Source organism: Puma concolor, chromosome C1 (assembly GCF_028749965.1).
Source record: "Puma concolor isolate L17-30 chromosome C1, mPumCon1.1.hap2, whole genome shotgun sequence".
Taxonomy (NCBI): domain Eukaryota; kingdom Metazoa; phylum Chordata; class Mammalia; order Carnivora; family Felidae; genus Puma; species Puma concolor.
In genome coordinates this window covers 111,851,139-111,878,240 of record NC_141674.1, presented here as the reverse complement: position 1 = coordinate 111,878,240, position 27,102 = coordinate 111,851,139, and the positions used below count along the sequence as shown (strand labels likewise).

The window sequence follows — 27,102 nt, the reverse complement described above, 5'->3', positions numbered from 1 at the left end:
CAGTGCTCTATCCCTAGCCACCAGGAGAGCACTATACTGCTCACGCCGTTCCACAAATGCTTATTTAGCATGTATTTACATGGCAAGGACTGTTCTAAGTGCTTTGCAAGTAATCACTTATTTAACACGCTTCTACTCATAGGTGTGTAAAATTTTAGCACTAGTCCTTTGCCCAAAAGTAGAGAACTGTAAAGGTAATTTGCGAGGTCTCCTGGGGCATATGACTTGCCTCTCTTTCTCTGTGTCCCTTTGGGGAGGCGTTCTCTGCACTCTGCCCTGCTGGGCCAGGCCTCACTTTGGATGTACATCCCTCTTGCTTCCGCAGATCCTCCTGGGTTTTGAGCGCCTGCAGGCCATTGCCCGGGGCCTCCTACTGGCCAAGCAGTACCAGATGATGCGGCAGAGGACGGTCCAGCTACAGGCGCTCTGCAGGGGCTACCTCGTGCGCCAGCAAGTCCAAGCCAAGAAGAGGGCGGTGGTGGTCATCCAGGCACACGCCAGGGGCATGGCCGCCCGGCGGAACTTCCGGCAGCAGAAAGCCAATGTAGGTGGCCGCTGTCCTCTTGGGCCGGTGGGGGATGCGTGGGACCCACAGCAGGGGGGGCAGTCAGGAGGGGTGAGCGGCAACATGAGCTTTCACCAGGCACTCCTATCCCCTCCATGTCCAAAGTTATTACTGCAGCATGTGGGACACCTAGGTCCCCCCAGGAACACACAGTGGGTGGCATGGGAGAGGCATCGTGTCAACAGGATAGTCTTATGCCTGGAACCTGGAAATTGAGCTTCTTGATCCTCTCCCTTTAGCCCTGGGGATGGTTTCTCAGCAGGACTGGGCCATCCCTGGATGACGTAGGAAACCAGGGCCAAATGAGCCATGGGAGACCACAGCTCCAAGGACGAGGTCGAAAGCCCCTAGTGACTGGGCTGTGGCATGACAGGGGACAGAGAAATTCCAAGAGGAATTTGAGTGTCTGGGCAGGAGAGGCTGGAGGACAGGGAGCAGGGGAGCTGTGCAAGTTGCTCATCCCTGCATTTTGAAATCTCTCCCTCGTGACCCCCGCTCCTCCAGCCGGCATCTGAGACTCAACCTCTTTCCTCGGAACTGTGATAAGGCAAAGGGCTAGGATGAAGTCCACACCTACTCTCTAGATGAAAATTAGGTCTGCTGAGTGCATTACTAGTACAGTGGCCGGGACAAGTAAGAGAACAGAGCCTCAGACGTATGAGCAGCAGGCTTCTGCTCCCGTGTGGCCCCAGACGGGGCACAAATCAGCCTCATCTGTGCGCTAGTGAGGATGGGCCCAGGGACCTGCCCTAGTGGAGCCTTGGTGCTCTTTGAGTGAAGGGACCTGGTAGATAGTTAGGTTCTGGGGGCCCCTGGGGTTTGAGGCGGTTGCTCGGGGACCATGTCAGGGTAGGGACAGGCAGGCAGCCCCCATTCTCTGGACCTCCCATTCTCCATGGGAAATGAAAAGCTCAGGGTGGTTGATCTCTAGTCACACTAGCTATTAAATTCTAGGATTTTATTTATTTTTTATGTTTTATTATTTAATGTTTATTTATTTTTGAGAGGGAGAGAGAGAGTGTGAGCAGGGGAGGGGCAGAGAGAGAGGGAGACACAGAATCCAAAGCGGGCTCCAGGCTCCAGGCTGTCAGCACAGAGACTGACGCAGGGCTTAAACTCACGAACTTGAGTTAATGGATTGAGCCCCCCAGGCGTCCCTGAATTCTAGGATCTTGGAGGAAAACTTAATGATCTGAACGAACAACGTTAGGAGGAGGTTTGGTTGAGTTCTGGAAGGTGCTTGCCTTCACTGGGCCTGTGGTAACCTTTGCCCTGTGGGGCATCTGTGCAGGGACTCCTGGTCCTCCCGGCTAGGAAGCAGAAGACTCAAGATGCCGTCCCCACCAGGAAGCGCAAGTCCATCTACGACAGTGTCACCGACACCGAGATGGTAGAGCGAGTGTTTGGTTTCCTCCCCTCTGTGATCGGTGGGCAGGAGGGCCAGTCCCCGAGGGACTTCGAGGTAAGATGGGTGCTGTCATTCAGGGGTCTGGCCTGGCAGGGGATAGGAGGGCCCCGCTTAGTCCCTGACCTCAGCCAGCCTCTAGGCTCACTGAGAAGCCGGGGGTGAGGGGGGTGGGGGGGTGGATTTCCCACTCATATGTGACCCCTTTCCCAGAGCACCCTGCAGCTGCAGCTCTGCAGATTGTGACCTGGGGACTGAGGAACACTGAGAACTAATGAACATTGGCAGCAGTGTCTGAGGGAGGAGGAAGCAGGGTGGGAGGAGAGGGCTGGAGTAGAACAGATCCCCCGGGCTCTCACTGCACTGCTTCGGGCCCTGAGACCCAGTGACCCAGGTGCCCCCCTGACCCTGCCCCCAGGTGCTCATGCCTTTCCCCTGAGCACGTACACACACGCATGCACACACGTATGCACACATAGTACACACCAGGCTGTGCAGTAGGGGCAGCTGAGACCACTTCTGCAGGAGGAACAGCCCACCAGGGGCCCAGTGAGGCTGTGAGGCGGTGGGAGAGGTCTCGGACACGAGGGGGAGTGGATCATGCTGCAGATAGCCAGACACACCTGTCTTGGGGCTCCCTGGCCCCCAGAGACGCGTGCCCTGCCAGCTAGCATCTGAGAGGATGGCTGACCCTTGACCCTCCCTCTCACCGGCACCCAGGATCTGGAAGCAAGGACCCAGAAGCTGCCTGAGGTTGACCTGGACACGGTCCCCATGGTGGAGGAGTACGAGGAGGATGTGGACGGCCTGGCCGAGTACACCTTCCCCAAGTTCGCTGCCACCTACTTCCAGAAATCGGCCAGCCACACGCACATCCGGCGGCCCCTCCGATACCCACTGCTCTACCACGAGGATGATGCCGACTGCTCGGTACACAGTGGTTCCCTGGTTCCTAGTGGCTCAGGCCTCCCCCTGGCTGAGAGGGAATGAGGAAGGGGAGGGGTCATCATGGGCCCAGGACTGTGAGCTGCGTTCTAGTGGAGACCTCTTGGTTTCCCCAGGCCGCCCTGGCTGTGTGGAGCATCATCCTGAGGTTCATGGGTGACCTGCCCGAGCCAGTGCTTTTGGCCAGGAATGGCCTGCGTGGCAGCTCCATGATGCAGCACCTCCACGACACCCTGGGCGGAGAGAACAGCACCCGGTCTCCACAGCAGCGTGGATCCACACAGGTACCTGGTGTGAGGGGGGCAGGGCAGGGCAGACCCGAGGTGTCCCCCAGGCCTGAGGCCCCACAGAAGCTGGACCCGACTGCTGGCCAGCCATAGGATCCCAAGCTTTGGTTTTCTTCCCTGTGCCTGGTTTCCTCCTTTGCAAATGAGAGTCACAACGGTCTGCAAATAAGGCAGAGTCACTGACTGCTGCCTTTGGGTTTCAAGGTGACCACCCAGCTGAATATTGGAGAGGAGGCATTTGATCCTGATGGCCCCATCTCAGACCGACCAATGTCCAACCTGGAGAAGGTGCACTTCATTGTGGGTTACGCCATCGTGCGGCCTAACCTCAGGTCAGTCCCCATGCAAACGACACCCCCATCTAGAACGTCAGGCCCCTTCACTGGCTCTCAGCCCATGGTCACAGCCTCCCCCTTTCCCTGCCTCCTAACACACCCTGTCCTGTCCCTGCTCCCCGTCCTGGAGCCTGCAGCCTGGGTCTGAGTATAGTAGATATTAGAACCTTTAAAGGGTCCTCGACTTCTTCTGTGTCCAGACCCATGGGTAAAAGCCACTTTTAGGAGAATAGATGTATCATAGGGTCATGATTCATTTTATAACAGGCTTTAATGCAGAGCCCTGTCAATGAGCAAATTCCTCATTTATATTATATATATATTGCTTTACAGGAATTGTCTTTTCATATAAATTTTAAGAAATATGTATACTGCTCTCTCAGAGACAGACTACTATATTTTAGGGATTCATATATTTTAGGTTATTATTTTTTACCAGATTTGGGAATTTCTTGCCATTTGTTTTTCAAATACTTTTTTCTATTTCATTCTCTCTCTTTCTTTTCCTTTGAATTGTAATTAAACATACGTAAGACTCCTTGATATTGTCCCTCAGGTCCCTGAGGATCGGTTCATCTTTCTTTTTTTTCTTTTTTTTTTTTTGCCTTCTCTGTTCTTTAGACTGGATAATTTCTATTGATCTATCTTTAGATTTACTGATCTTTCTCTTGTCTACCACAATTCTGCTGTTATACCCACGTAACAATTTTTTAATTTCAGATGTTATATTTTTTAGTCCTAGAGTTTGCACTTGGTTCTTTTTATGGTTTCTGTTTCTCTGCCAAGATTTCCTATTCATTCATTCACTACGAGCATGGTGTCTTTTATGTGCTTAAACAGTGATAGGAGTTTTAAAACCTTTTCTGCTGAATCCATTATCTAGGTCATCTTGGGGTCAGTTCCTGTTGACTGCCTTTCCTCTTTTTTTTTTAACTTAAAAAAATTTTTTTAATGTTTTTATTTTATTTTTGAGTGAGACAGAGACAGAGTACGAGTGGGAGAGGGGGCAGAGAGAGAGAGAGAGACACAGAATCTGAGGAAGGCTCTAGGCTCCGAGCTATCAGCACAGAACCTGATGCAGGGCTCGAACTCACGAACTGCGAGATCATGACCTGAGCTGAAGTCAGACGCTCCACCAATTGAGCGGCCCAGGTGCTCCAACTGCCTTTCCTCTTAAGAATGGTCATGTTTTTCTGTTTCCTCACACATCTAGTATTGGACTGTTATTTCCGCATAATTCTATTACTTTTGGGTTGTATCCTGGACACTGAGGATAATATGTTTAGAGACTCTGGAACCTGTTACATTCTTTCAAAGAGCGTTGGCTTTTGTTCTGACAGGCAATTAACTTGGCCATATTCGAATTCTGTCTCCCTGTGGTGAGTGGCAGATGGAATCCATGTTCAGTTATTTTAGTCTTTGCTGGGATTCCTGGAGTCTGCCCCACACATGTGTGGGTCAGGAGCCAAGCTGAAATTTGGGAAGATTTTATATGCAAAATTGAGAACTCCTCTGGTTCTCTTCATTCCGGGATTTCCCTTCTCACTTTCAACTACTGTGGACACCCCAGACTCTATCCTCTGGTTGTTTAAGCCAGTAAGGCTGCACGGTTTCTACCCAAGTTTGAGCTGCCTTCATGACACCAACCTGGCAACTCTTCTAACTTAGTTCCATTGGTAGTACTTCCACGGTTAATCCTCACTGGCCACCATACCTTCCAAGATAGTAGACATGTATAAGCTGTGTCCAAATGAGATGCATTGTGGGTTCTTCAGATACCCCTATTAGCACTTGCACACAGTGCTGTTCTCCAGCTGGGGCTGATGCTCTCTGTGATCCATTGAGACTCCTTCTCAAATCTAGCCCCTAACTGAACATACCACAGCCTATTAGCCCTGGGATCTTCTGAAATGATGGGCTGCCTGCTTGTGTGGGATCCCATCAAGATGCTTGATTCCCAACTTCTTCCACGACATCCTCTTAGTCCACAGGAAGGCCATCCATGCTCTACCCACCAAGCGCAGCTCTTAGCTCCTAACTGTTCTCTCTCCATCATGGGTGGCTTAGAATTCTCTAGGAGGAAGCAGATCCTAGTCTCTCATTCATGGAGGTCCCTAACTTGTGTCTCTGAGGCATACAAGTCAAGCACTCTCAAGAACTCTGTCATTGGGCCCATTCCAGTATGCTGGGGTAGGCCAATGGGCTTCTGGGGCTCAGCCCACCTCAGAGAGTGAGAAGGATCTCATCTCTGGTGGAGAGCCCCAATCCTATTAATAGTTCTCCTGGGGTCCCCCCAGCTCCCTGTCACTTGGAGGGAGTGGAGATGGGCCAGAGATGTCTCAACTCCTAGGAAGTGCCTTCCAGGAATCACCTGTCAAATTTTTCTTTTATGCAGCAGATGGCATGGTAACTGGACAGTTCTGCCATCTTTGATAAATTCTACAAAAATATATCTCTCTAGCATGTTGAGTATTATCATCTATTTGTCCTTGGCTCTGGGGTCTTAGTCAGATTCCAAGACAAAGCAATCCACATCCAGCCATGCATTCAATAAATGTTTGTTTTTTACGTTTTTATTTAAATTCCAGTTAGTTAACTGAAGTTACAGTGTAATATTAATTTCAGGTGTAGAGTTCAGTGATTCATCACTTACATACAACACCCAGTGCTCATCACAAGTGCCCTCCTTAGTCCCCATGCTAGTTACCCATCCCCTACCCCCACCTCCCCTCCAGCAACCCTCAGGTAGTTAAGAGTCTGTTTTCTGGTTTGCCTCTCTCTCTCTCTCTCTTTTTTTTTTTTAACCCCCTCCAGGTACACTTGGTTTGTTTCTTAAATTCCGCATATGAAGGAAGTCATATGGTATTTGTCTTTGACTGACTTATTTCACTTAGCATAATACTCTCTAGATCCATCCACATTGTGGCAAATGGCAATAAATGTTTATTAAGTACCTGCTCAGGGCCAAGCCTTGGCATGGGGGCTGGGGATGCAGAGGTGAGGGCAATATGTCACCGTCCTTTGGGAGCTTACCCTTTGGTTGGGGAGCGTGGGAGAAGCCAGAGACCCACAATAACTGCTTGTGCTAAGATAAGGGTCCAGTGACTGGTCATAATGCCCTCCAGGGCCAGGTGGAGTGGAAAGGAGGAGGCGGAGATGGCGGGGGGGCGGGGCGGGGAGAGACAAGGAGACAGTGGCCAGGGAGCTGGTGGCCAGGATTACAGAGTCCTGAAACAGCCTGAGGGGCTGGAACTCCAAGCAGTTTGTAACAGCTGAAGCATGGAGTTTGAATTCAGTTCTAAGAGAAGTAGGGAAAAGTTTTAAGAAAGAGAAGAACTGGGCGCCTGGGTGACTTGTCTGTTAAACATCAGACTTCATCTCAGGTCCTGAGCTCGTGGTTTGTGAGTTCAAGCCCCGCATGGGGCTCTGCTCTGACAGTGTGGAGCCTGCTTCAGATCCTCTGTCTCCCTCTGTCTCTGCCCCTCCCCTCCATGCACACCTGTGAGCTTTCTCTCTCTCTCTCTCTCTCAAAAATAAATAAACATTTTTTTTAAAAAGATGATAGAGGCTTGAGTCAGCAGGAAGGACCCAAGAGCACCCCTTCCCCAGAGAAGGCAGAGAGGAGAGGCTCATGAGCTTGTAGTAATGAGAACTGGTCAGCAGGGGAGGAATTGAGGGATTCTCCCTAGAAGTCTTGCTCCTCTTTGTAGTGGGAGGTTGGCTGCATTGGGAGTGGGGGAGGAGGGGGCCTCAAGGTGAGGGAGAAGGTTGGAGATGACTTTGAGGTTGAGGAAAGAACAGATTTGGTTAGGCTGGGCCCCTGAGGGCAGGGCTGTGACCAGAGAGCCCTGGACACCCCCTGCACCTGCACCCCACCCCCAGCTGGAGGACCATGGTCTTCTGAGCAAGACTGGGTGAGGGAGGGGGCAAAGGCCCGAAGTATGAGGTAGGAGGTGAGGTCCAGTGGGAGTGGGCCAGTGGGAGTGCCTGGAGTCTTGGAAAGACATTGGAGGTAACACAGTCCCAGGAGATGGCAGGGCCCAGGGTGGGCCAGGGGTGTGGCAGGGGAGCCCAGCAAATGCAGTTGGAGGTGAGGGGACTGTAGGTCACCGTGGGGACAAGACCCCACCTGGGGGCACAGAAGGACTTGTGCCCAGGCAGCTGTGTCTCCTCTCCCCACCCAGAGCCAGTGGTGTGTGTCTTTCAGGGATGAGATTTACTGCCAGATCTGCAAGCAGCTGTCGGAGAACTTCAAAATGAGCAGCCTGGCCCGGGGCTGGATCCTGCTCAGCCTTTGCCTCGGCTGCTTCCCACCCTCCGAGAGGTTCATGAAGGTGGGGAGGATGCAGGGCAGGGGCTGGAGGGGAGCAGGTTGTAGCGGGAGCATAAGTTGGCTCTGGGCTCTGAAGCACATCCAGAAATCCCAGCCCCTGGCCGATTCTCTTGCTCCTGCAGGCCAGCGTGGGCAGCAGTGCCTTCTAGGCCTCAGTTTCCCCATCTGTAAAAGAGGACCCTCGACCTGGTTCCTTCCAGCCCTCCTTCAGGGTCTACAGGCCACTCCACTGGGCTCAGGAACCGGGACGGCTCTTCTGAGGAGACAGTGAGGTGGTAGAAGAAACGTGCATTGAAAAGACGAAGATGTTCCGGGAGTGGGCGCCAGCTGGGGACCGGCTGCAGCGTTCTCCCTCTAGTCCTTAGAACTAAACGTGGAGCTGGGGGTTGACAGGTGCTCCCAGGTGTCAGAAGCCCCAGACCTCACTATTTAATATCCTTTTTGGTTCTGATTATAAAAGTAATATGCAGGAAATGCAGAAAGTCTAAAAAGAAAAGTCCTCTCCGCATCCAGAGGTAACTTCCGTCGATTCTGGCCACTGTAACATACAGCGTCGTACTTGTGATCACACAGGATCACACAGGCATCCCGTCGGGGACAGCAGGAGGCGTGTGCACTGGGCCGCTCCTGACACCAGCAGACTCCTCTAGTCTTTTTGTGAGACAAAACGATTTCCAACGCGTTTTATCAAACGTGTTTTAAGTAACGACCCTCCTGCATTTTTCGCTTATCTCCGTAAGAGTCTTCTCAGGGTGTGAACTTTTCCCAGATGCCAACTTTAATGCCATGTATCTAGAGCCATCCCAGAGAGTATTTAACATGCTGATGGACATTTAGGGCCCATCTTCCAATTTCTCATCACCATACGCACCAATTAAAACATAGATATAAAGATTGGTTTGAATTACTGGGTCAAAAAGGATGTGCATTTTTATACCATGCACTATTTAAAACATTGACAAAGCGGTCCTCAGAAATGTACCAGTTTACATTCCCTCTCATGGTGTGTGAGAGTACCCAAACAGACCTTTGCCAACACTGAAGATTATTTTTTTTTCCTGATTTATTGAGGTATAATTGACATATAACCTTGTTTAAATTTAAGGCATACAATATAGTGATTTTATGTAGGAATATGTTGCAAAATTATTACCACAATAAGGGCAGTGAACATGTTCGTCACCTCACTTAGCTCCAATTGGGGTTATGAGTTTTGGAACCTGTGTGGGTAGGAGGTGGAACTGGCCTCTGTCCTAAGTGTCTTCCTCTCCTTCCCTTCCTCGCCCACCAGTATCTGCTGAACTTCATTGGTAAAGGACCGGCTGGCTACGGGCCCTTCTGTGCAGAGCGCCTGAGACGCACCTATGCCAACGGGGTGCGCACAGAGCCCCCCGCCTGGCTGGAGCTACAGGTAGGGGGCAGCAGGGGCGGGAGACCATCTGTGGGGGTGGTGCCAGCCCCCGTGGTTCCTCCAGCACCTGCCAGCAGGAAGTGTGTCCTCTGGGCCTCTCCATCTCTCATGGTACCTTCTGTGCCTGTGGTCCCTATGCATCACGCCTGGGCTCGGCCTCCCCAGGCATGGCCCAGGCTTCAAAAGTGCCCTCCCCACATCTTTAGGGACCTACTAGCTCAAGGAAAAAGTAACTTTTAGCCTTATGGTGTGAATGACTGCTAATTGGGCAAAATATTGCCCCTCCCAAGGGCATTTGCATTTTATTAAGAAGACAGTGATCATTCCAAGGTGGGCATCCTTGGTGGCATTGCTATTTGTGTCATCTGTGAGTTTTTGCAGTGTCCTCGGAAGAGTCATGGAGACACAGGCAGGGTTCAGGGGGCCCATGGGTCCTGGAAGGCACTCACTCCCTGGGCCCTGTGGTACCCTATACCAGGTACCCCACCCTGCCCCACCCTGCGACACAAGTCCAGGGCCCGCCTCTTCTCCCTCATCTACCTGCTCGGTGCCTGGGCCCTGGAGTTGCACATGAACTTGGAGCAGCTGTGTGGATGTGGTCATACTGTGTTGTGCACAGAGAGGAACAGTGGCTTCCACGGACCCAAAATGTCTCAAAGTTCAGGACTTTGAGATTTCCAAGAGCTTTTCTGACCTTCTGTGATTCTGAGCCACTTAACCTCACCAAAGCTCAGGGTTCTCATGTTAAAATGGGACCTCCTGCCTGCAGGCTGCACTCCATAGACCACTGAGGCAGACTTGGAGAAGCACACAAACTACTGGACACACCGGACAACATTGCCCTTGCCCTGGCCGGGTCCATCAGTTCGGCAGCGAGCAACTGCTGGCCAGAACTTTAACTCTGTGCCGAGCCGGCTGGGGCTGCAGCAGGCCTGGTGCTCAGGAGCCCACAGGGATGGGCCAACAGGGGCTTGGGGACAGGAGGGATGGTGAGTTGGTCTCCAGGACTGAGGGCCTGAGTCTTCATCTGTCCCCAGGCGGTCAAGTCCAAGAAGCACATCCCAATCCACGTCATCTTGGTGACTGGGGAGAGCCTGATTGTCATGGTCGACTCTGCCTCGACGTCTCGGGAAGTCTGCCTGCACATTGCCCACAGGCAAGGCCTCAGTGACCACATGGGCTTTTCTCTCCAGGTTGCCGTGTACAACAAGGTACTGCCAGCTGTCCCGACTATCCCCCACCTCCCTCATACACCCAGGCCAGCTCAAGCCCTCACACCATGTCACCCTGGCCACTCCTGCCCCTACCAGATGCCAAACACACACACACACACACACACACACACACACACACACACACACATTTTGTAGGTCCCCTGCCACACCTGAGCAGCCCACACGTAGACCAGGCACTCACACATCCTACTCCAGCCCCCCTTGTACCAGAGAGCCAGACTCCTGTGCCCGAGAATTGGAGGGTCACACCAACACAGTCCTACCTGAACCTCATATCATCTCCCGGCCAGAGTCTCTCACACCCATGCCCACAGCCTCTGACTCAGACACACTCAGGCCGACCAACCAATCCAACCAACCAGCCCTAGCACGCCAGCCTTGGGCATCAATCCCTGCCTGCTTTGGGAGGGAGCCGGTAGGGAGGCGTGTTTCAGAGTGACAGGCAGGCCATGCCCCCATGTGGAAAAACCCCTCAGGCTCTCAGAGGACCAGCTGAGCACACCCTTCCACCCACATGTCCTGAGGGTGTCCCCACGAGGCCTGGCACACAGCAGTTGCTAACCCCCACTACCCCTAATTCTGGCCTCAGTTCTGGTCCCTGGGCAGCGGGCGCGACCACGTGATGGATGCGGTGGCCCAGTGTGAGCAGCTGGCCCGGGAGAGGGGCGAGAACGAGCGCCAGTCACCCTGGCGCATCTACTTCCGGAAGGAGTTCTTCACCCCCTGGCACAACTCCCAGGAGGACTCCATCAGTACCCAGCTCATTTACCGCCAAATCCTGCACGGGGTTTGGTCTGGCGAGTACAGCTTCGAGAAGGTGAGGGGACACCATAGGTACCAGGGCCCCGTGACGGAACCATCAGACAGCCTAGAGAAGCACCATATTCCAGGGCAGGCCTGGGCTGTGGCCTGCAGGGAGGACCCTGTGGAAGAGTATGTGGGGATATGGAGAAGCATGAGGCAGACGCCAGGAACAGGCTCTCGGAGTGCAAGTCCCCGGGCCCCTCTGTGGGGTGTGCAGCTGTCCCCTCCCAGCCCGGCCCCCATTTCCTCCTCCCTTGGACCACAGGTTTGCTCAGGCCTCTGAGCTCCTTTGCCCCAGCAGCAGGCAGGGGAGGCCTCCCATTGGCCTCAGGCCCGCCTGGCTTCACCACAGTGGCTATTTGTGGGGCAGCAGGAAGGCGGCCTTACTGCCCTAGTGCTCAAGATCGAGGCCCACCTCTGCCTCATCCTGACAGTGGGACCTTGGAATATTATGTCACCTCTGAGGCTCAGGCCCTCTGGAAAGTGCAGAGAGGAGCGAGGGCTCTTTGTATGGTTGCAGGAACCCAGGGAGGGGAGTCGTGTGACCTTCCTGTGCCTGAGTCAGGAGGACCCTGCTCTGAGGCCTGCAGCAACAATGGAGGCCTGCCTGCAATGGAGCAGTGGGCAAGAAGAGGCAGGGACAGGACAGAAAGGCCCCAGAGATCCTGGCAGTTGGGTGGCTCTGCAAGGTTTGGTCTCCCGGAGAGAACAGGGCTGCCCGGTTCCCGTAGAGCCCTGGGGACAGGGGACCCTGCCCAGTGCTGGGCCATGCTGGTGCCTTATACGGGATCCTGCCCAAATGAATCCTTGCAGACACCCCAGGGAGGCCACTGGTGACAAGTGAGCACTGGCTAAGACAGGGTAGAGGCCTTGCCCACATTTACCCTACTCAGACAGCAATGTTAGGGCTCCCCATGTTAGGGTGCCAATGTTAGGGTCCCCCCTCCCCAAGCCTCAGGGCTCCCTCCCCCCACACTTACTGTCTACCTGAGGGTTGGGAGAGTGGCATGGGAGAGGGAGGGTCACCCCTTGTTCTCAGGCAGAGGGCCTGCAGGGCTCAGGCCAAGGCTGCTGGGAAGTTACAGCTGCCAGCAGGACAGCGGCCTACTGGGGCCCAGTTGGCACACCGGGGTTCCAGTGTGTTGGGGAAGGGATAGGTCCCGCCCAACACAGGTAACAGGATGGGGCGCTCACATTCCTGGTTCTCACCTGGATGTTTGCAGCGAGAGCTGGGGCACGGCGGGGGCATCCTGCAGGAGGCCATGCCTCCCCACTTGCAGCCACGTTTTCTCCCCGCCCGTGCAGGAGGAAGAGTTGCTGCAGCTGCTGGCCCGGCACTGCTACGTGCGGCTCGGCGCCTCCCTGCGGAGCGAGGCCGTCCAGGAGCTGCTGCCCAGCTGCGTCCCCTCCAGGCTGTACAAGACCAAGCCACCGGAGAAGTGGGCCAGCCTCGTCACCGCCGCCCACTCCAAGGTCAGCCTCGGCGGAGCCTGGGCACACGGGCGTGCGGCCTCCTTCGGAGCCAAGGGGGGTGCGGCGTGTAAAGGGTTGGAGGCCCCCGCAGGACAGCGGGAGACTTTGACTCCCAGTGAGCTGGCTGCGTCTCTCGAGGGCGGAGTCATCCTCTCGAGTCCGGCTCCCGATCACAGACCCACACCACTGGCCCTGCTCCCTTCCAGATGGCGTCTCAGGGGCGTCGGGGAAGCTCCCGCCCACGCTCCTGTCCACTGCAGCCTCCACCTCTGGCACAGGTGGGCGTCCGCAGCTGCCAAGCGCACGCTGCGCCCGCGCCCTGGGTGCAGGCCCTGCACGGCGGGGAGGGCTGCGTCTTCTACCCCCGCCCTTCGGCCTGCTCCATGTGGACGGGGCTCCTCCTGGGGGCTCACGCCTCCAACTCCCCCACAACACACAGGATCACCCACACCGGTGCGGGTTTCCGCGGCTCCCTGAACATCACCCCACGAGGGGACAGCAAAGACACACCATCTGATTCACAGTCCTCCTGCTGTCCCCTCTCTCCAACACCAACAGGGACAGCGCTCCCCAAACCTGCCCCCCATCAAAGCCTCCTTCCTTCCAGGGTGCCGGGCTGGGCAGCGTGGCCTGAGGACACCACTCGCTGTCGCTGTCGCTGCGCTGCAGGAGAGCTATGCATGGATGGGGGGGGGGGGGAGGGGAACTGCCCTTTGGTTAATTTCTGCGTCCACCTCAATTATCCCTGTGGCACTATAGACCAAGAAAGGGCAGGACAGGGAACAGGGAAGAAGGCAGCACAATGCCTGCTTCTTAGGGGCTGACAGCCCAGCGGCAGGGACATGAGCCCCAGGTGGGTTCGGGCAGCAGGGGCCCTTCAAGTTCAGAGAAGGGTGGTGAGCATGGCCAAGCCACATAATCTCGGCAGGAAAGGGGGGCGGGTCCCCCAAGTGGGCCCATGGACAAGGGTCCTGTGCACTTGTGGTTTGGGAAGTGCAGCTTGCCCTGTCCTGCTCTTTAGGGATTCACGGTGCATAGCTATTTATGAAAGGCTCTGACAAGTCCTGCCTTAGAGAAGCCTGATAGTTTTACTGACATTTCCCAGACATATTTGACCACAGAACCTAAAGGTTTAGCATCTTTTGGAAACAGTTCTTGGTGATAGGAATTTGGGGAAGCAAAGCCCACTTGGTGGTTTTTGGTGTTTCCCAGCTTGAGTGAATGGGTTTGCAGGAGAGAGGTCATGGGCTTTTAGTGCTCATATGAGGGAAGGACCAGAGTCTTACATGAACCCAAATGAACATAAGAAGTGGCTTTGTAGTTTAGGAAGGGAGAGTTGGGGTGAGGATAAAGAATTAGGAAATGTTACCCAACCACTTTTTTCCAAAGTGAACATACTGACTTTTTTCATTACACCACTTAAAACATGTATGTTACCAAATGCATTAAAAAATACAGACATGTACAAACAGAAAAGTGAAATCACCAATAATTTATCAATGAGATCATCACTCTTAGCATTGTGGGATAGATTCTTCCAGACTATATTCATGGGTACACCACTGAGAAATGAATATGATTAGAGAGAAGTAATACACCTTTAAAAGAATAAACATAGGCTTATATGGCAACTGCTTCTTCACTTAGCCACACAGCAAGGGGCTATATTTCCATGTCTCAAAATACTAATCTTCATACTCTTTTCCCTTTTTTTCTCTTTTCCTTCATGTTCATTTTTAATGGCTGCATAGTACTAAAGTAATGCATTATAATTTACTGATTCCTGTTGATGAATGTTAAGGTCATTCCCCATTTTTCATTATTATTTTTTTTTTACAGAAGTCACTTTTTTTAAGTTTATTTATTTTGAGAGAGAGAGAGAGAGCACATGCACATGCGAGTGGGGGAGGGAAGAGAGAGAGAGAGAGAGAAAGAGAGAGAGAGAGAGAGAGAGAGAGAGAATCTGAAGCAGACTCTGTGCTGTCAGCATGGTCTGACGCAGGGCTCAATCCCATGAACTATGAGATCATGACCTGAGTGGAAATCAAGAGTTGGATGCTTAATCTACTGAGTCACCCAGGCTTGCCCCCTCCAACCACTTTTTATTTTTAATAATGAACCACTTTGTAGTTTTATATACTTGATGGTATATAAACTTTTATATACTTGATGGTTATTCGCCAGGATAAGTTCTCGGCAGGGGATCTCAGAGGGTGTGAACATTCTAAGGTGCTTGATACTGTGGCATGTTGCCAGATCACCCTTCAGATATGAGGCTTGGATTTACATTCCACAATCCAGGGTATGAATGGTACCCAACCACTTTTTTAAACTAGCAACAAGAGAAATAACATTTTATTCGACCAATAGTAAAAAGAAAGTTCAGCTGGACACTGTAGCCAGCTACCGACACAGAGCAGTGGAGACAGGAAGAGGAGAGGGAAAGGGTGGAGAAGAAGTTGAGAAAGAGGGAGGGAGGAACGTGGACTGGGGGCAAGTTGACATGATCTCTGAGAGGTGGCTCCCAGATAGGCAGCAGAGCTCTAGAGAAGACAGACAGGGAGAGGTCCCAAGGGCACGGAGACACACGCCAAGACAGGCCTCCCGCACGAAGTGAGACACAGGCCCATCAGGCACATGTTGGCGGGAGCAGGCCCACCTCAGCCTTCCATGCCTGACCTATGGCCCTCTGGCGCCCTGATGCCCAAGAGGGGCAAGCCTTTTTCCATTCTCAAAACCACCTGTGAAATGGGGCACCTGGGTGGCTCAGTGGGTTAAGCAACCGACCTTGGCTCAGGTCATGATCTTGCAGTTTGTGAGTTCAAGCCCCACGTCAGGCTCTATGCTGACAGCTCAGAGCCTGGAGCCTACTTCAGATTCTGTGTCTCCCCCTCTTTCTACCCCTGCCCTGCTCATGCTCTGTGTCTCTCTCTCAATAATAAACATTAAAAAAATTTTTTTTTTTTTAAAACACCCTTGAAAGGTCCTCTGCCAGGGCGGATGAAGTAGGGCTGTGCCCGCCTCCCCAGCAGCCTTCACCGGCACTGGCCTTTCTTAGATAGAGGCTTCACAGAACAATCCAGCAAATGAGCACCATGACACCGGGCCCCTGATTCAATAAGGGGAAGCCGGGGTTGCGTGAGTAAGAGATAAGTGACGGAGGTGACCCATTGTGTCTGCCCCTGCAGGCACAGTACACCCAGAAGCAAGCAAAGCCGCTGGCCGTGCAGGAGCAGGTGGTGGAGGCCGCCCGCCTGCAGTGGCCGCTGCTCTTCTCCAGGCTCTTTGAGCTCACCACACTGTCTGGTAAGGGGGCCTGTTGGAGGGGAAGGGGGTGCAGGCAGAGCCCCCCCACCCCCTGGGGCAAGCCTAAGCTTCACGACCCTGTCCTCCCTGGCCAGGCCCCCGACTGCCCAAGACTCAGCTGATCTTGGCTGTCAACTGGAAGGGGATGTACTTCATGGACAAGAAGGAGAAGATGCTCCTAGAACTCTCTTTCCCAGAGGTCATGAGTCTGATCACCAACAGGTGGGTGTCCCAAGGGAAGACGCCCCAAATCTCTTTCCTCACAACCTTAGTTGGTCCTTGGGGGCTCCGGGAGAGACAGGGAGAGAGGGAGGCACATGTCCCTGGGTGCCCGGCTAGAGCACAGGGGTGACGATGGACATGTGCAGCGTGGTGGCCACTGGACTCGGGACCCCACCCTGTCCTGCTGCTGGGCCAGTACTGCCCGCTAAGTACTGCATCTGCGAGTGAGGCATTGTTCTCTCAGGCTTCTCTTGAAACCCAGATCCACCTGGAAGGGGGCACAGAAGCTTGTAGCCTTTTGGGTGTGCATTCACTTACAGGCTGTCCCTTCTCATGGGCGAGAACTGGTCACACGGAAGGTGCGGCCCATCCGAGAGGGGAAGTGAAGGCCAGGGGCTGGGTGTGTGGCAGGGTGGCCATGCAGGCCAGGCTGGGCCTTGGACCCCCCCACCCCCATGGCTCTGCATGGCTCTCATCTTCTGAGAATACCCCCAGCCCTTTGGGAAGGCCTGCCTGTGCCCCACCAGGGCCCCTTGGTTAAAGCATACCCCAGTGTGCCGTGACCATCATTATTGTTACCCGTGTGAGGGGCGCGCAGTGGCCACCACTTAGGCTGACCGTGCGGGCCACCCATCCCCACGACATCACCCACTCTGCAGATGAATAAAGTAAGACATGGGAGGCTGAGTAGCTGGCGCAAGCTCACCAAGACTGGTGCCCCATTTCAACTCCAATGTTCTTTGCCATGTCCCTGTGGTGGCCCTATGCACCAACCACCTCACTGCCCACTCAGAGCCGAGCCCAGAGGCTCGCTGCCTTTGAAGCCTAAAGGACCCTGAGCTCTAGGTGGCGTTTGCCCACTGCACGCAGTGGTCCCTTGGCTCAGACCTTGGTTCTGGCCAAGTCGTCTGTAACGAGGCAGGGGGGGCCTCTGAGGCAGCTGGGGGCTGGAGTGGGAAGGGTGGAAGAGGCCAGCAGTCATGTCGTACCCTTTGTCCCCTCAGGGAGGCCCAGGGTGGGCAGAGGCTGTTACTGTCCACACTGCACCAAGAGGAGTACGAATTCATGTCCCCCAGCAGTGTGGCCATCGCTGAGCTGGTGGCCCTGTTCCTGGAGGGCTTGAAGGAGAGGTCCGTGTTCGCCATGGCCCTGCAGGACAGGAAGGCCACAGGTGCCCAGCCAGGCGGGAGCAGGGTGTGGTGAGGGGGCCAATGCTGTGGTCAGGGGGAAGGTGGCTGGCTCATCCCCATGTCTCAGCGGCCATACAGCAGGGCTCCGGGAGGGACCCGAGCAGAGAGAGAGAGACAGAGGGCTACAAAGCACGGTCGGGGACAGCTTTGGGCAAAGCCCTCCCTTGTACAAAATGAGGGGCTTAAGGAGGTGGTCTCAAACCCCCCCAGAGGGGAAGCTAGTTGAGGACTGGACACTGTAGGAAGCTCAGGAAAGGGTCCATGTCCTCCACCCTGCAAAGAACGGCCCAGCCACCAGTCTGACCTTTCAACACCCCACAGCCACGCTGTTATCCCACTTACAGACCAAACCAGAGGCTCGGACAAGGGAAGCAACTTGTCCAGGGTCATAGCTCAGGGGTGGGGGACCGAGCCCTGGCAGTCTAGTTGTTAGCCCACCTTTCCTGCAAGCCAGCACTCCAGCAAGAGCAGAGCACTCCTGGGAGTTGGGAGGGAGTACGGAGGCTCCCTCGGATGGAGAGGAAGGGGCTGTGCATCCGGGTCTTACAGCAGGAAAAAGTGCCCAGAAACATTATCCCTTTTGCCCATTCTATCCCCACAACTGCCCAAGAGGGAGGGATTATTATGTCCTCCCAGAGAAGGACACAGGCTCAGGGGGCGTCACGGCACTCAGAGCCGGTCCCCCGAGGCTAGGGCCGCAGCTGAGCTCCCTAGCCCCTGCCTGCCCGGGCCTGGGAATCTGGCCAACTGCTCAGCCTCACAGTGGCTTTGGGCCCACCGCTCTGCCAAAGGAGACAACCCCTACAATGCCAACCCGGTCTCTGGCCTCTGTATAGCCCTTGGTAAGTGGTGGCTTTTCTGCCCCCATGTGTGACCTGGGATTGCAGAGGATGCCACCATCCTGCCCTTCAAGAAAGGGGACCTGCTGATCCTGACAAAGAAGCAGGGGCTGTTGGCCTCTGAGAACTGGACCCTGGGCCAGAACGACAGGACGGGCAAGACGGGGCTGGTGCCCACGGCCTGTCTCTATGCCATCCCAACGGTCACCAAGCCCTCGGCACAGCTGCTGGTAACTCACACGCCCATCCATCCTCAGCCCGGGACCCTGTGGGCACATGGGGAGGTGACCTGGTTGCTAGCCCTTACCCCACCTTGCAGAGAGCCAGGAGGGTCACCTGGGCCTCAGGTCTGCTCTGCCAGCCCTGTCATCCCTCTGCAGTGCCCATGAAGCTGGCATGGTGCTTGGCACTTCATAGATGCTCCCATGACAATGCATCCTGGGAACAAACCCATTCCCCCAACCCCCACCAGCCTGGCTTAAACCTGACCCACCCAAGGGGGCCCAGGTCTCCCTACTGCCAGGTACCACCCACCCCAGCCCCCAAAACCAGCCCCAGCATTCGCACACTGAGTGCCAGCTGTGTGCCCCGTGCACTGCAGCACTGAACACAAGAGCGACTCCGCCCTCAAGGAGGCTTTTAGCAAACTGTTAGCTGACAGCAAGTATGCAAAGTAACTCCAAGAAGCAGCACTGGCTGTCCTAGGAGCGAATAATAGGGTAGGGGCTCACCTGTCCAGGAAGGCATCCCTGAGGAAATGACATTTGTGCTGTGGCCTGAAGCGCTCAAGGAACCAGGCAGGCAGGGCCAGGGTGAGAGGCGCCCCTGACAGGTGCTCTGGGGAAGGGGAGCAGGGTGGGTCTGAGAAGCCCTCCCAAGGGAAAGGAACAGGCCTGGAGACATTGAGTCACTGGTCGTGGGTCACACAGCAGGTGACACAGGAGGGGTAGGCCCAGGCCTGTACATCCCTGTGGTCAGCCCCTCCCATGGCACTGGAGCAACCAGGCCTGTGGGAAGGGCCTCGTGGGCAGTGGAACCCACAGACCTGTGCCTCCACAGAGCTTGCTGGCCATGTCACCAGAGAAGCGGAAGCTGGCAGCCCAGGAGGGGAGGTCCCCAGAGCCACTACCTGAAGAGCAGTCCAAGGAGAAGCCACACACCCTGGAGGAATTCTCCTACGAGTTTTTTAGGTGCTCACTCAGGCCTCCACCAGGCCCCTTCAGCCCCTCTGTGCTCCCTGGGGGTTACAGGGAGGCTGTGGAAGCAGGTTCAGTGTCCACCTGGCCTCCCTGGGAAAAGAGGGGACTCTGTGAGCCTCCCACAGCCACCCTGGGAGGGCAGGGAGCATGAGTCTAAGTCTGTCCCCCAGTAGTGCACACACGGTACGCAGGTGGGGAGAGGAGGGAGAAGCTTGGGCAGACAGGGCTTGAGAAGGGCCCTCACATCAGCCTCTATTCCTGACAGGGACCCAGAGAAGGAGACAGTCAGCAGGGCCATGCTCCCCCTGGCCCGGACCCGGGGCCACCTGTGGGACCACTCGTCTGAGCCACTGCGGCAGCCTCTGCTCAAGCGCGTCTATGCCAACACTGAGCTTCGGGACCCTGCCTGTCAGATCTTCATCGATATCCTTCCCCAGCCAGCCTGTCCCAGCTCTGGGCCAACCCCACAGCCACCCTGGGAAGGGCACAGGCCCCACCGAGCACAGGGCAGAGGCAACATGCAGCTCACGTGGCCTGTCGAGGGTCAGAGTGGGACCAGGGCCAGGGTCAGAGGTAACAGGCAGCCATGATGGCACGTCCTCCTTGACAGCCACACCCATCCTCCGGTACATGGGGGACTACCCTTCTCGCCAGGCCTGGACGCCCGTGGATCTCACCAACCAGATCTTCTCGCTGGCCCTCCAGGAGTCAGCCCTGCAGGATGAGGTCTACTGCCAGATCCTGAAGCAACTGACACACAACACCAGGAGGTCTGCTGGGGACGGGCTGGGGCCAGAGGGCCCCGGGCTCCATGCCCAGACCCCCTCAGTCTTTGCCCTAGTCCCCAGAAGCTGCCCATGGGTCAGAGCGGGAGGCAGTAGCTCATGGGCACTACCCAGCCTGCCCAGGCACTGACAGCAGCAGTGGGAAGGCCAGGACACCCCTCTCTCCTGCTAACTTCCTGGGGGTGGTCACAGCTGGGAGGAAAATGGACCTGCCATGGGCCCTACCTGCCCCCACCCTTTCTTCCTTGCGACCTGGACACACCATGGGCTCCCTACACCTCCGTTGCCTCCACCAAACAAATGGGTGCAGGGAGACCCCCTCCCCATCTTGTGTGTGTGAAAGCCTTTGAGGCCTGAGGCAGCCGGGTGGCAGGCTTCCTCGCCCACGGCCCCAGGTGGGCTTCATGTCCCTCTCCCTGAGACACCTGGGGGACTGGGGCCTTCTGGGGGGCCCTTCCTGGCCTGACAGGCACTGCCACCTCCAGGTACAGCGAGGAGCGTGGCTGGCAGCTGCTGTGGCTGTGTACCGGCCTCTTCCCTCCTGGCAAGGCACTGCTGCCCCATGCTCAGAAGTTCATAGACACTCGGAGGAGGAAGCCGCTGGCCCCTGACTGCAGCCGCCGCATCCAGAGGATCCTGAGGTGAACCCACCAGCGCTCGCTCCCTCGGGAGAGTCCACCTGTCGATGCTGAGGGGCCTGTCCAGCCCTTCCAGAGCTCATGGGCCAGTGTGTACACTTGTCAGTGGAGCCAGACACTGTGTCTTCTCTGGTAGCTCATGTCCATTTAAGAGCGCAGGACCAGGCCTCCAGCAACCTGGGCAAAGGCTGGAGAGCAAGGCTCAGCGGCGACCCGAGAGGCCTGGGTGGTCAGTGGGGGCTTCTGGCAAGCTCAGTCTTGGCCACGAGCTCTCTCTACCCTAATAGCTGCCTTCCCAGGGCACAGAGGGAACTGCCTGGAGGCCAGAGCATGACCTCAATGCCCCAAGCCACCCCAAAGCCCAGCCCAGCCCAGCTATGAGGCCAGTCCCTGCCAACCCATATGGCCAGCCCTCCTGTGTTTGGGCAATTCTTCCTGGGCTCTGTCTTGGTTCTCATCCACACCACCCACCCTGTCTGGCTTGGCCTCCTGTGGCTGTGGGAGAGTGCGTTGGCCATGATTGTGGAGGAGGAGGTGGGTGCCCTCCGAGAGGCCCTGTGGGGGTCCCTGACCCCTACCTGATACCCATGCTGTGTGAGAATGAGAACACAACTCACCCTAGCCACTGGTGCTCTCCACCCAGGAAGCTCTGGGTCAGCCCAGGTCCCCTCCCCCATGTGTGTCCCAGCCCTTCCCAGACTCCTCAGAGCTACAGGTCACCTGGAAAGTGAGTCCAGGCTGGCCTCTGCTGCTTCTTCTGGGCCTGGTGCTGAGCCCCCCTGAGTACCCTGTCCTCCACTGGAGTGGTGGAGTTCTTTATTGTGTGTGTGTGTCTGGCACACAGTTTAGCTTGGGGGCTGGTGGCCGGGGCCCGGCCTGGGCCGGGCTGGGGGTGGCAGGGTGCCATGCTCAGTAATCACTGTCCTGCTCTAGGACAGGGCCCCGGAAACAGCCCCCACACCCGGTGGAGGTAGAGGCTGTGGAGCAGAACATCACCCGCATCTGCCACAAGATCTGCTTCCCCAATGACACTAGTGAGGTGAGCCTCCCGCCCAAGGTGCTGGCTTCCCAGGCTCCTGGCCTGTAGCCCACAGCAAAGCCCCTCCCCACCTTGTGGACAGACACTGTCTTCAGGGCTACAGTGAACCTCCTGCCCCTGCATCTGCCCCAGAAACTGTCTGCTGTGCCCTCGCTGGTGCCCCACAGACATTAACTGAGTGCCCGAGCCCTCAGGTGCTCAAGGCCAGCACAGGGAGGGGCCTCCCCGGAAGGAGTGCTGCTGGTGCTGGGGGCAGTTCTGGACATATAGGGGGCGCTCTAGGCCAGCGTGGGGAGGGACCGCCCCTGAGGATGGGAGGGGAGCTGCTGGTGCAGTGGGAAGTCAAGGAGGTCCCAAAGGTGTCGGGGGCACTCCTGGCCAAGGTGCACAGAGAGGAGGCCCTAAGGGAGGGCAGCAAAGCCAAGTCCCAGGGCATGGGGTCCCGACGGGCTTCTGACCCTGCCCTGGGGCATCAGGGAGCAGGTGCTGCCATTAGGCATGTGTGGAGACTGAACCCATGTGGCTGCTGGGGACAGCAAAAGATGGGGGGGACCATCAGGTGCCAGGTGTGGTAGAGAGGTCCCCAGCCAAGTGGCAGCAGTGAGGTGTGGGGCAAGGGGCCGAGGGCCACGTGCCCTTGCAGGCTTTCCCAGCAGCGGTGTGGCCTTTATGGTCTTAGAGACTACGGGTCCCACAAGGGAAAGTTCCCACAGTCTGGCTACAGGGCTCTCAAAGCAAGTTCAAAAGGCTGAGCCTCCTGGGTCCCCAAGGCAGTGAACTCTGAACGACATAAGCATCCAGCTGGTTTTCTAGAAGGGAAGGCTGCTCCTTCTCAGGCTGGGGCATGTCCAGCCAGTCTTAGGAAGGAGAAACAGCCCCAGGTTATGATGGGTCATCCCGGGTCGAGCCTCATCCTGAGACATTCACGCACTGCTTCTCTGCCCAGATGCTGGAGGTGGGCACCTACACACGGGTGCGGGACGTATGCCAGAGTGTTGCCACCAGGCTGCAGCTGGCCTCCTGGGAAGGCTGCAGCCTCTTCATCAAGATCGCTGACAAGGTGCAGTCGTCTGGGTGGGCCAGGGCTAGAGGCGAAGGTGGGCAGATGTCTGGTGTCTGTGACATTGTCCCCATGTACTGGGCCGGGCCCCTCACTGCACACAGGCTGTCAGGATGAAGGTAGGTGGGCTTATGGAGCGGCACAATCTGGTACAGTTCCCCAAGCAAGTGAGACCCAGCTCAGAGCAGCACCTGGCCTCCCAGGCCATAGACAGGCTGGCAGGGCCCAGGCCGCCAATGCCCTGCAGGCGGGCATTCCCCTGGAGGTCCTTCCACCTGCACACCTCCCTCTGCCTCCCTCCCCACCCACCCCAGGTCATCAGCCAGAAGGAGGGAGACTTCTTCTTCGACTCCTTGCGGGAAGTGTCTGATTGGGTGAGGAAGAACAAGCCCCAGAAAGAAGGTAAGGGGAGCAAGATGGGGTGGGGTGAGGAAGGAGGGGTGTGGCTGGGATGGAGGCCACAGGGAAGGGGACAGTCTGCCTCCCTGGGCCAGGGGCAGAAGGTTCCCCTGGCACCTCTTGCATGGCCCCTGCCCGAAGTCATTCATTCATTCATTCCCCCTTAGATCCCCTGGGTCATGGGTATGGCCAGACCTGGGGCCAGCTGGGCAAGGGCAGGGCGTGGGGCCAGGCCTGGAACAGATGGCTGCACTGTAGGGTGATGCAGGCTATGTGGGGGTCCAACCCCCACAGAGAGGTCCAGGAGAATCCCTGGAGAGGGTGGCCTCCATACCAGTCCTGAGGATGAGGAAGAGTTGGGGGTCAGGAAGAGGGGGTGAGGCTCGCCAGCAAGGGGGGCAGCAGGAGCAGACAGAGCAGTGATGAGGGGGGAGGGTATCACGGCTTACGTGCTATGGGCAGTGGTGCAGGGAGGTGGGCAGCGATGCCCCTGCCATGAGAAGGGGTGGGGGGCACGGGTCCGGGAATGTGCTGGGCCACAGGACAGACTTGGTGATCACTGCCCGCCCTGCCCAGGGGCGCCCGCAACACTCCCCTACCAGGTGTACTTCATGCGGAAACTGTGGCTCAATGTGACCCCGGGAAAGGATGTAAATGCAGACACCATTCTTCATTACCACCAGGTACCCAGTGGGCTGGGTCCACCTTCACTGCGTCCACACCCACCCTGAGACACAGTGGAGGGAGGAAGCAGGCCCGCAGCTGCCTTGCTCCAGGGCCACTCGCCCTCTCCGGGGTGGGGGTGGGGGTTCTGGAGGCCCCAAGGGGTGGGTGGACTGAGCCACTGAGGGTTCTGCAGCAGGAGCAGAGGGACAGCAGGCTTTGGGGACAGTGACTGTACCAGCACCACAGCACGATTGCTGGGAATGGGAGGGGACAGAGTGTTCCAACCACTTAAGGGCAGGGCAGGCCGCCACCTCCGTGGGGGAAAAGCCCTGCCCCAACCCCGTGGTCATGCCCCACGAGAAACCCTCCCTCAAGGGCCTTAGCCTGTTGAGGTCTGTCTCCTGCCTGCGGGTGAGCTAATACCTCTGCCACCAGAGCACAAAGAATAGGGGGGCGGCAGCCTAAGGCCAACATGTCTGTCACTCAGGAGCTGCCCAAGTACCTTCGTGGCTTCCATAAGTGTTCTCAGGAGGACGCTGTCCACCTGGCAGGCCTCATCTACAAGGCCCAGTTTGACAACGACCGGTCCCAGCTGGCTAGTATCCCCAAGATCCTGAGGCAACTTGTGCCTGAGAACCTCACACGTCTGATGTCTTCCGAGGAATGGAAAAAGGTCCTTGATGGGGCTGGGGAGGGGGTCATTGGGTGCCAGGCCCTGCCAGGGCTGGATGACCACATTCTGGTCATGGAGGGTGTGCTGGGTCTGCAGGTGTCACCCCCTCCGCACGCTCTCCACAGCACCTGGGGGATTCAGGCTCCCCCACGGGGCGTAGAGGTGACACTTGGCTCTGAGTACCCCCCAGGCTGGCCACGGGCACACACGTGCCACTTTGGACTGGGGCCTCCAGGACCCTGTGTGGAGGGCTTGGTCAGGCACTGGCTCCAGCCCAGGCCCTCACTGGTCCTTCCCACCACCCCCAGAACATCCTTCTGGCCTATGACAAGAACAAGAACAAGACAGTAGAGGAGGCCAAAATGGCCTTCCTCAAGTGGATCTGCCGGTGGCCCACGTTCGGGTCTGCCTTCTTCGAGGTGAAGGTAGGCCTCACCTCACGCCCAGCCGTCCCTGCCCAAGGGAACCTCACCCAGCTCTGGCCCCAGCAGCCTGTGTTCCTCTCTAAACACACGCTTAAGGGTGGGCCTGGCCACCTGGTTTGGACAGAGCATGTGTGCACGTGTAGGTGCACCTGTGTGTCTCAGGGAGGCAGCCCCTGGCCTCCCCGGCTGGGCTGTGACCACTGCGTCCCCCCCTCCCCAGCAAACCTCTGAGCCCTCCTACCCGGACATCATCCTCATTGCCATCAACCGACACGGGGTTCTGCTCATCCACCCCAAGACCAAGGTAATAGCCGGGCCCCAGCAGGGCTGGGAAAGCTGCCTGGGGGTCCCAGTCCCCGCTCTCCCTGCCCCCTGCACAGGTGATACCCCCTGCCCTTCTCTCACCCTTCACACGGCCCCATGGGTTCTGGAGGACCCCGGAGATGAGGAGCAGCAGCTCTGACTCAGGGCCTCTAAGCCCCTGGGTTCCCGCTGGACCCCGCCCACCCTGCCCGCTCTCCCACAGGAACTGCTCACCACCTACCCCTTCACCAAGATCTCCAGCTGGAGCAGTGGCAGCACCTACTTCCACATGGCACTGGGGAGCCTGGCCCGGGGCAGCCGCCTACTGTGTGAGACCTCCCTGGTGAGGCCAGGACTCCCAGGTCCCTTCCCCCAACCCAGACACATGGGGCACAGAGGCAGCGGGGACTAGGTTTCCCCAACCCTGAGCCCCAACTGCCACCAGCAAGTTGCTCACTGTGAGGATCCGGGTTTCTGTGCCCAGGGAGGGCAGGGTCAGGCTGGGCCAGCAGAGTCTGGAAGGAGGGGCAGCGAGGAGAAGGCTGGGAGGGGTCGTGATAGCAAGGCCCGCTGTGGGGCCCCTGTGAGCCCCGGCCACTCTGAGGAGGGAGGGGGACTCGACTCTTTGCCTTCCTACCCAATGTGTCCTTGAGGCAGCAGCTGGGTACCGCCCAGCCCTGATCCGAGCCCCCCCCCCCCCCCCCCCCGGGCCCGCACCTTGCAGCCTCCAGCCCCACTCTCCCCTGTCCAGGGCTACAAGATGGACGACCTGCTGACCTCGTATGTGCAACAGTTCCTGAGCACCATGAAGAAGCAGCGGGGCTCCCAGGCCCCCACCGACCCTTAGCGCCAGGGACTGGCCTGCCTGTTCACTTGCCCTTCCCAACCTGGGGTCCGGGTGGCACTTCCCTAGAGTCCTCTTCCTGGCCCAGGGCCTGCCCTCTGTAAGCACCCTTTCGCACTGCCTGCTCAAAACACACCCCACACTCCTCGGCACACCAGGTAGGCCCCCTTTGCTGAGCAGCTGATCATAGAGGCCAAAGTGGGAAGCCTAGGGTGGGGCCAACCTCCAGGCTGATGGGTGGATGGCTGAGAGGACTCCCCCAAGAATGTTCAATAAAAATTCCTAACTCCTGGAGCGCCTGCAGTGTGTTAGTGAGGGAAGAGGGTGGGGGGCCAGGTGGGCAGGAGGCCTCGGAGGCACTGGCCAGCAAAGGGTTTCTTCCAGAAAAAACGAAAAGCTTTGTGGCTTCTCTGGGGACACCCGGATGACAGCTCCATTCTCAGGGAATGACTTCATTGGTTTCTCCCTCCCTCTCCCTCCCCCCTCCCCCCCTCCACGTTCCTTTCCTCCTTCCTCCCTCCTTTCCTCCTCCCTCCCTCCCTCCTCTTCCTGCAAGGCCCCTTTGCACACTGCAGTACCCGCAGGGCACTGGGTCACAGAACTGCTGCTAGGGGGTGCCTGGTGTGGGCACAGGCCAGGCCTGCCCACTCTCTGGCTGCTGGCTTCACGCTCAGGGCAGCCTGTGCCCAGGCAGGAGCAGAGCTGGACACAGGGCCTTAGG

At 56.9% G+C, this 27,102-nt stretch overlaps 1 protein-coding gene across 1 annotated transcript in view; it reads left to right on the top strand.

Moving 5' to 3' along the window:
- The window catches only part of MYO7B (myosin VIIB), an 84,263-nt gene extending 57,588 nt beyond the window's left edge, over positions 1 to 26,675 (top strand). Inside the window, exons 21-47 of the mRNA XM_086718318.1 lie at positions 326 to 544; positions 1,857 to 2,027; positions 2,691 to 2,900; positions 3,032 to 3,199; positions 3,407 to 3,534; positions 7,745 to 7,871; positions 9,162 to 9,281; positions 10,319 to 10,492; positions 11,106 to 11,333; positions 12,626 to 12,793; positions 15,982 to 16,099; positions 16,195 to 16,321; positions 17,326 to 17,492; positions 18,399 to 18,580; positions 19,410 to 19,540; positions 19,815 to 19,964; positions 20,158 to 20,319; positions 20,820 to 20,975; positions 21,906 to 22,011; positions 22,958 to 23,071; positions 23,386 to 23,473; positions 24,047 to 24,153; positions 24,624 to 24,809; positions 25,118 to 25,234; positions 25,455 to 25,538; positions 25,761 to 25,880; positions 26,289 to 26,675. Of these exons, the coding sequence (XP_086574444.1) occupies positions 326 to 544; positions 1,857 to 2,027; positions 2,691 to 2,900; positions 3,032 to 3,199; positions 3,407 to 3,534; positions 7,745 to 7,871; positions 9,162 to 9,281; positions 10,319 to 10,492; positions 11,106 to 11,333; positions 12,626 to 12,793; positions 15,982 to 16,099; positions 16,195 to 16,321; positions 17,326 to 17,492; positions 18,399 to 18,580; positions 19,410 to 19,540; positions 19,815 to 19,964; positions 20,158 to 20,319; positions 20,820 to 20,975; positions 21,906 to 22,011; positions 22,958 to 23,071; positions 23,386 to 23,473; positions 24,047 to 24,153; positions 24,624 to 24,809; positions 25,118 to 25,234; positions 25,455 to 25,538; positions 25,761 to 25,880; positions 26,289 to 26,384 (3,924 nt within the window). The 3' untranslated portion in view covers positions 26,385 to 26,675. The remainder of the gene's footprint in view (positions 1 to 325; positions 545 to 1,856; positions 2,028 to 2,690; positions 2,901 to 3,031; positions 3,200 to 3,406; positions 3,535 to 7,744; positions 7,872 to 9,161; positions 9,282 to 10,318; positions 10,493 to 11,105; positions 11,334 to 12,625; positions 12,794 to 15,981; positions 16,100 to 16,194; positions 16,322 to 17,325; positions 17,493 to 18,398; positions 18,581 to 19,409; positions 19,541 to 19,814; positions 19,965 to 20,157; positions 20,320 to 20,819; positions 20,976 to 21,905; positions 22,012 to 22,957; positions 23,072 to 23,385; positions 23,474 to 24,046; positions 24,154 to 24,623; positions 24,810 to 25,117; positions 25,235 to 25,454; positions 25,539 to 25,760; positions 25,881 to 26,288) is intronic.
- Positions 26,676 to 27,102: the final 427 nt, after the last annotated feature.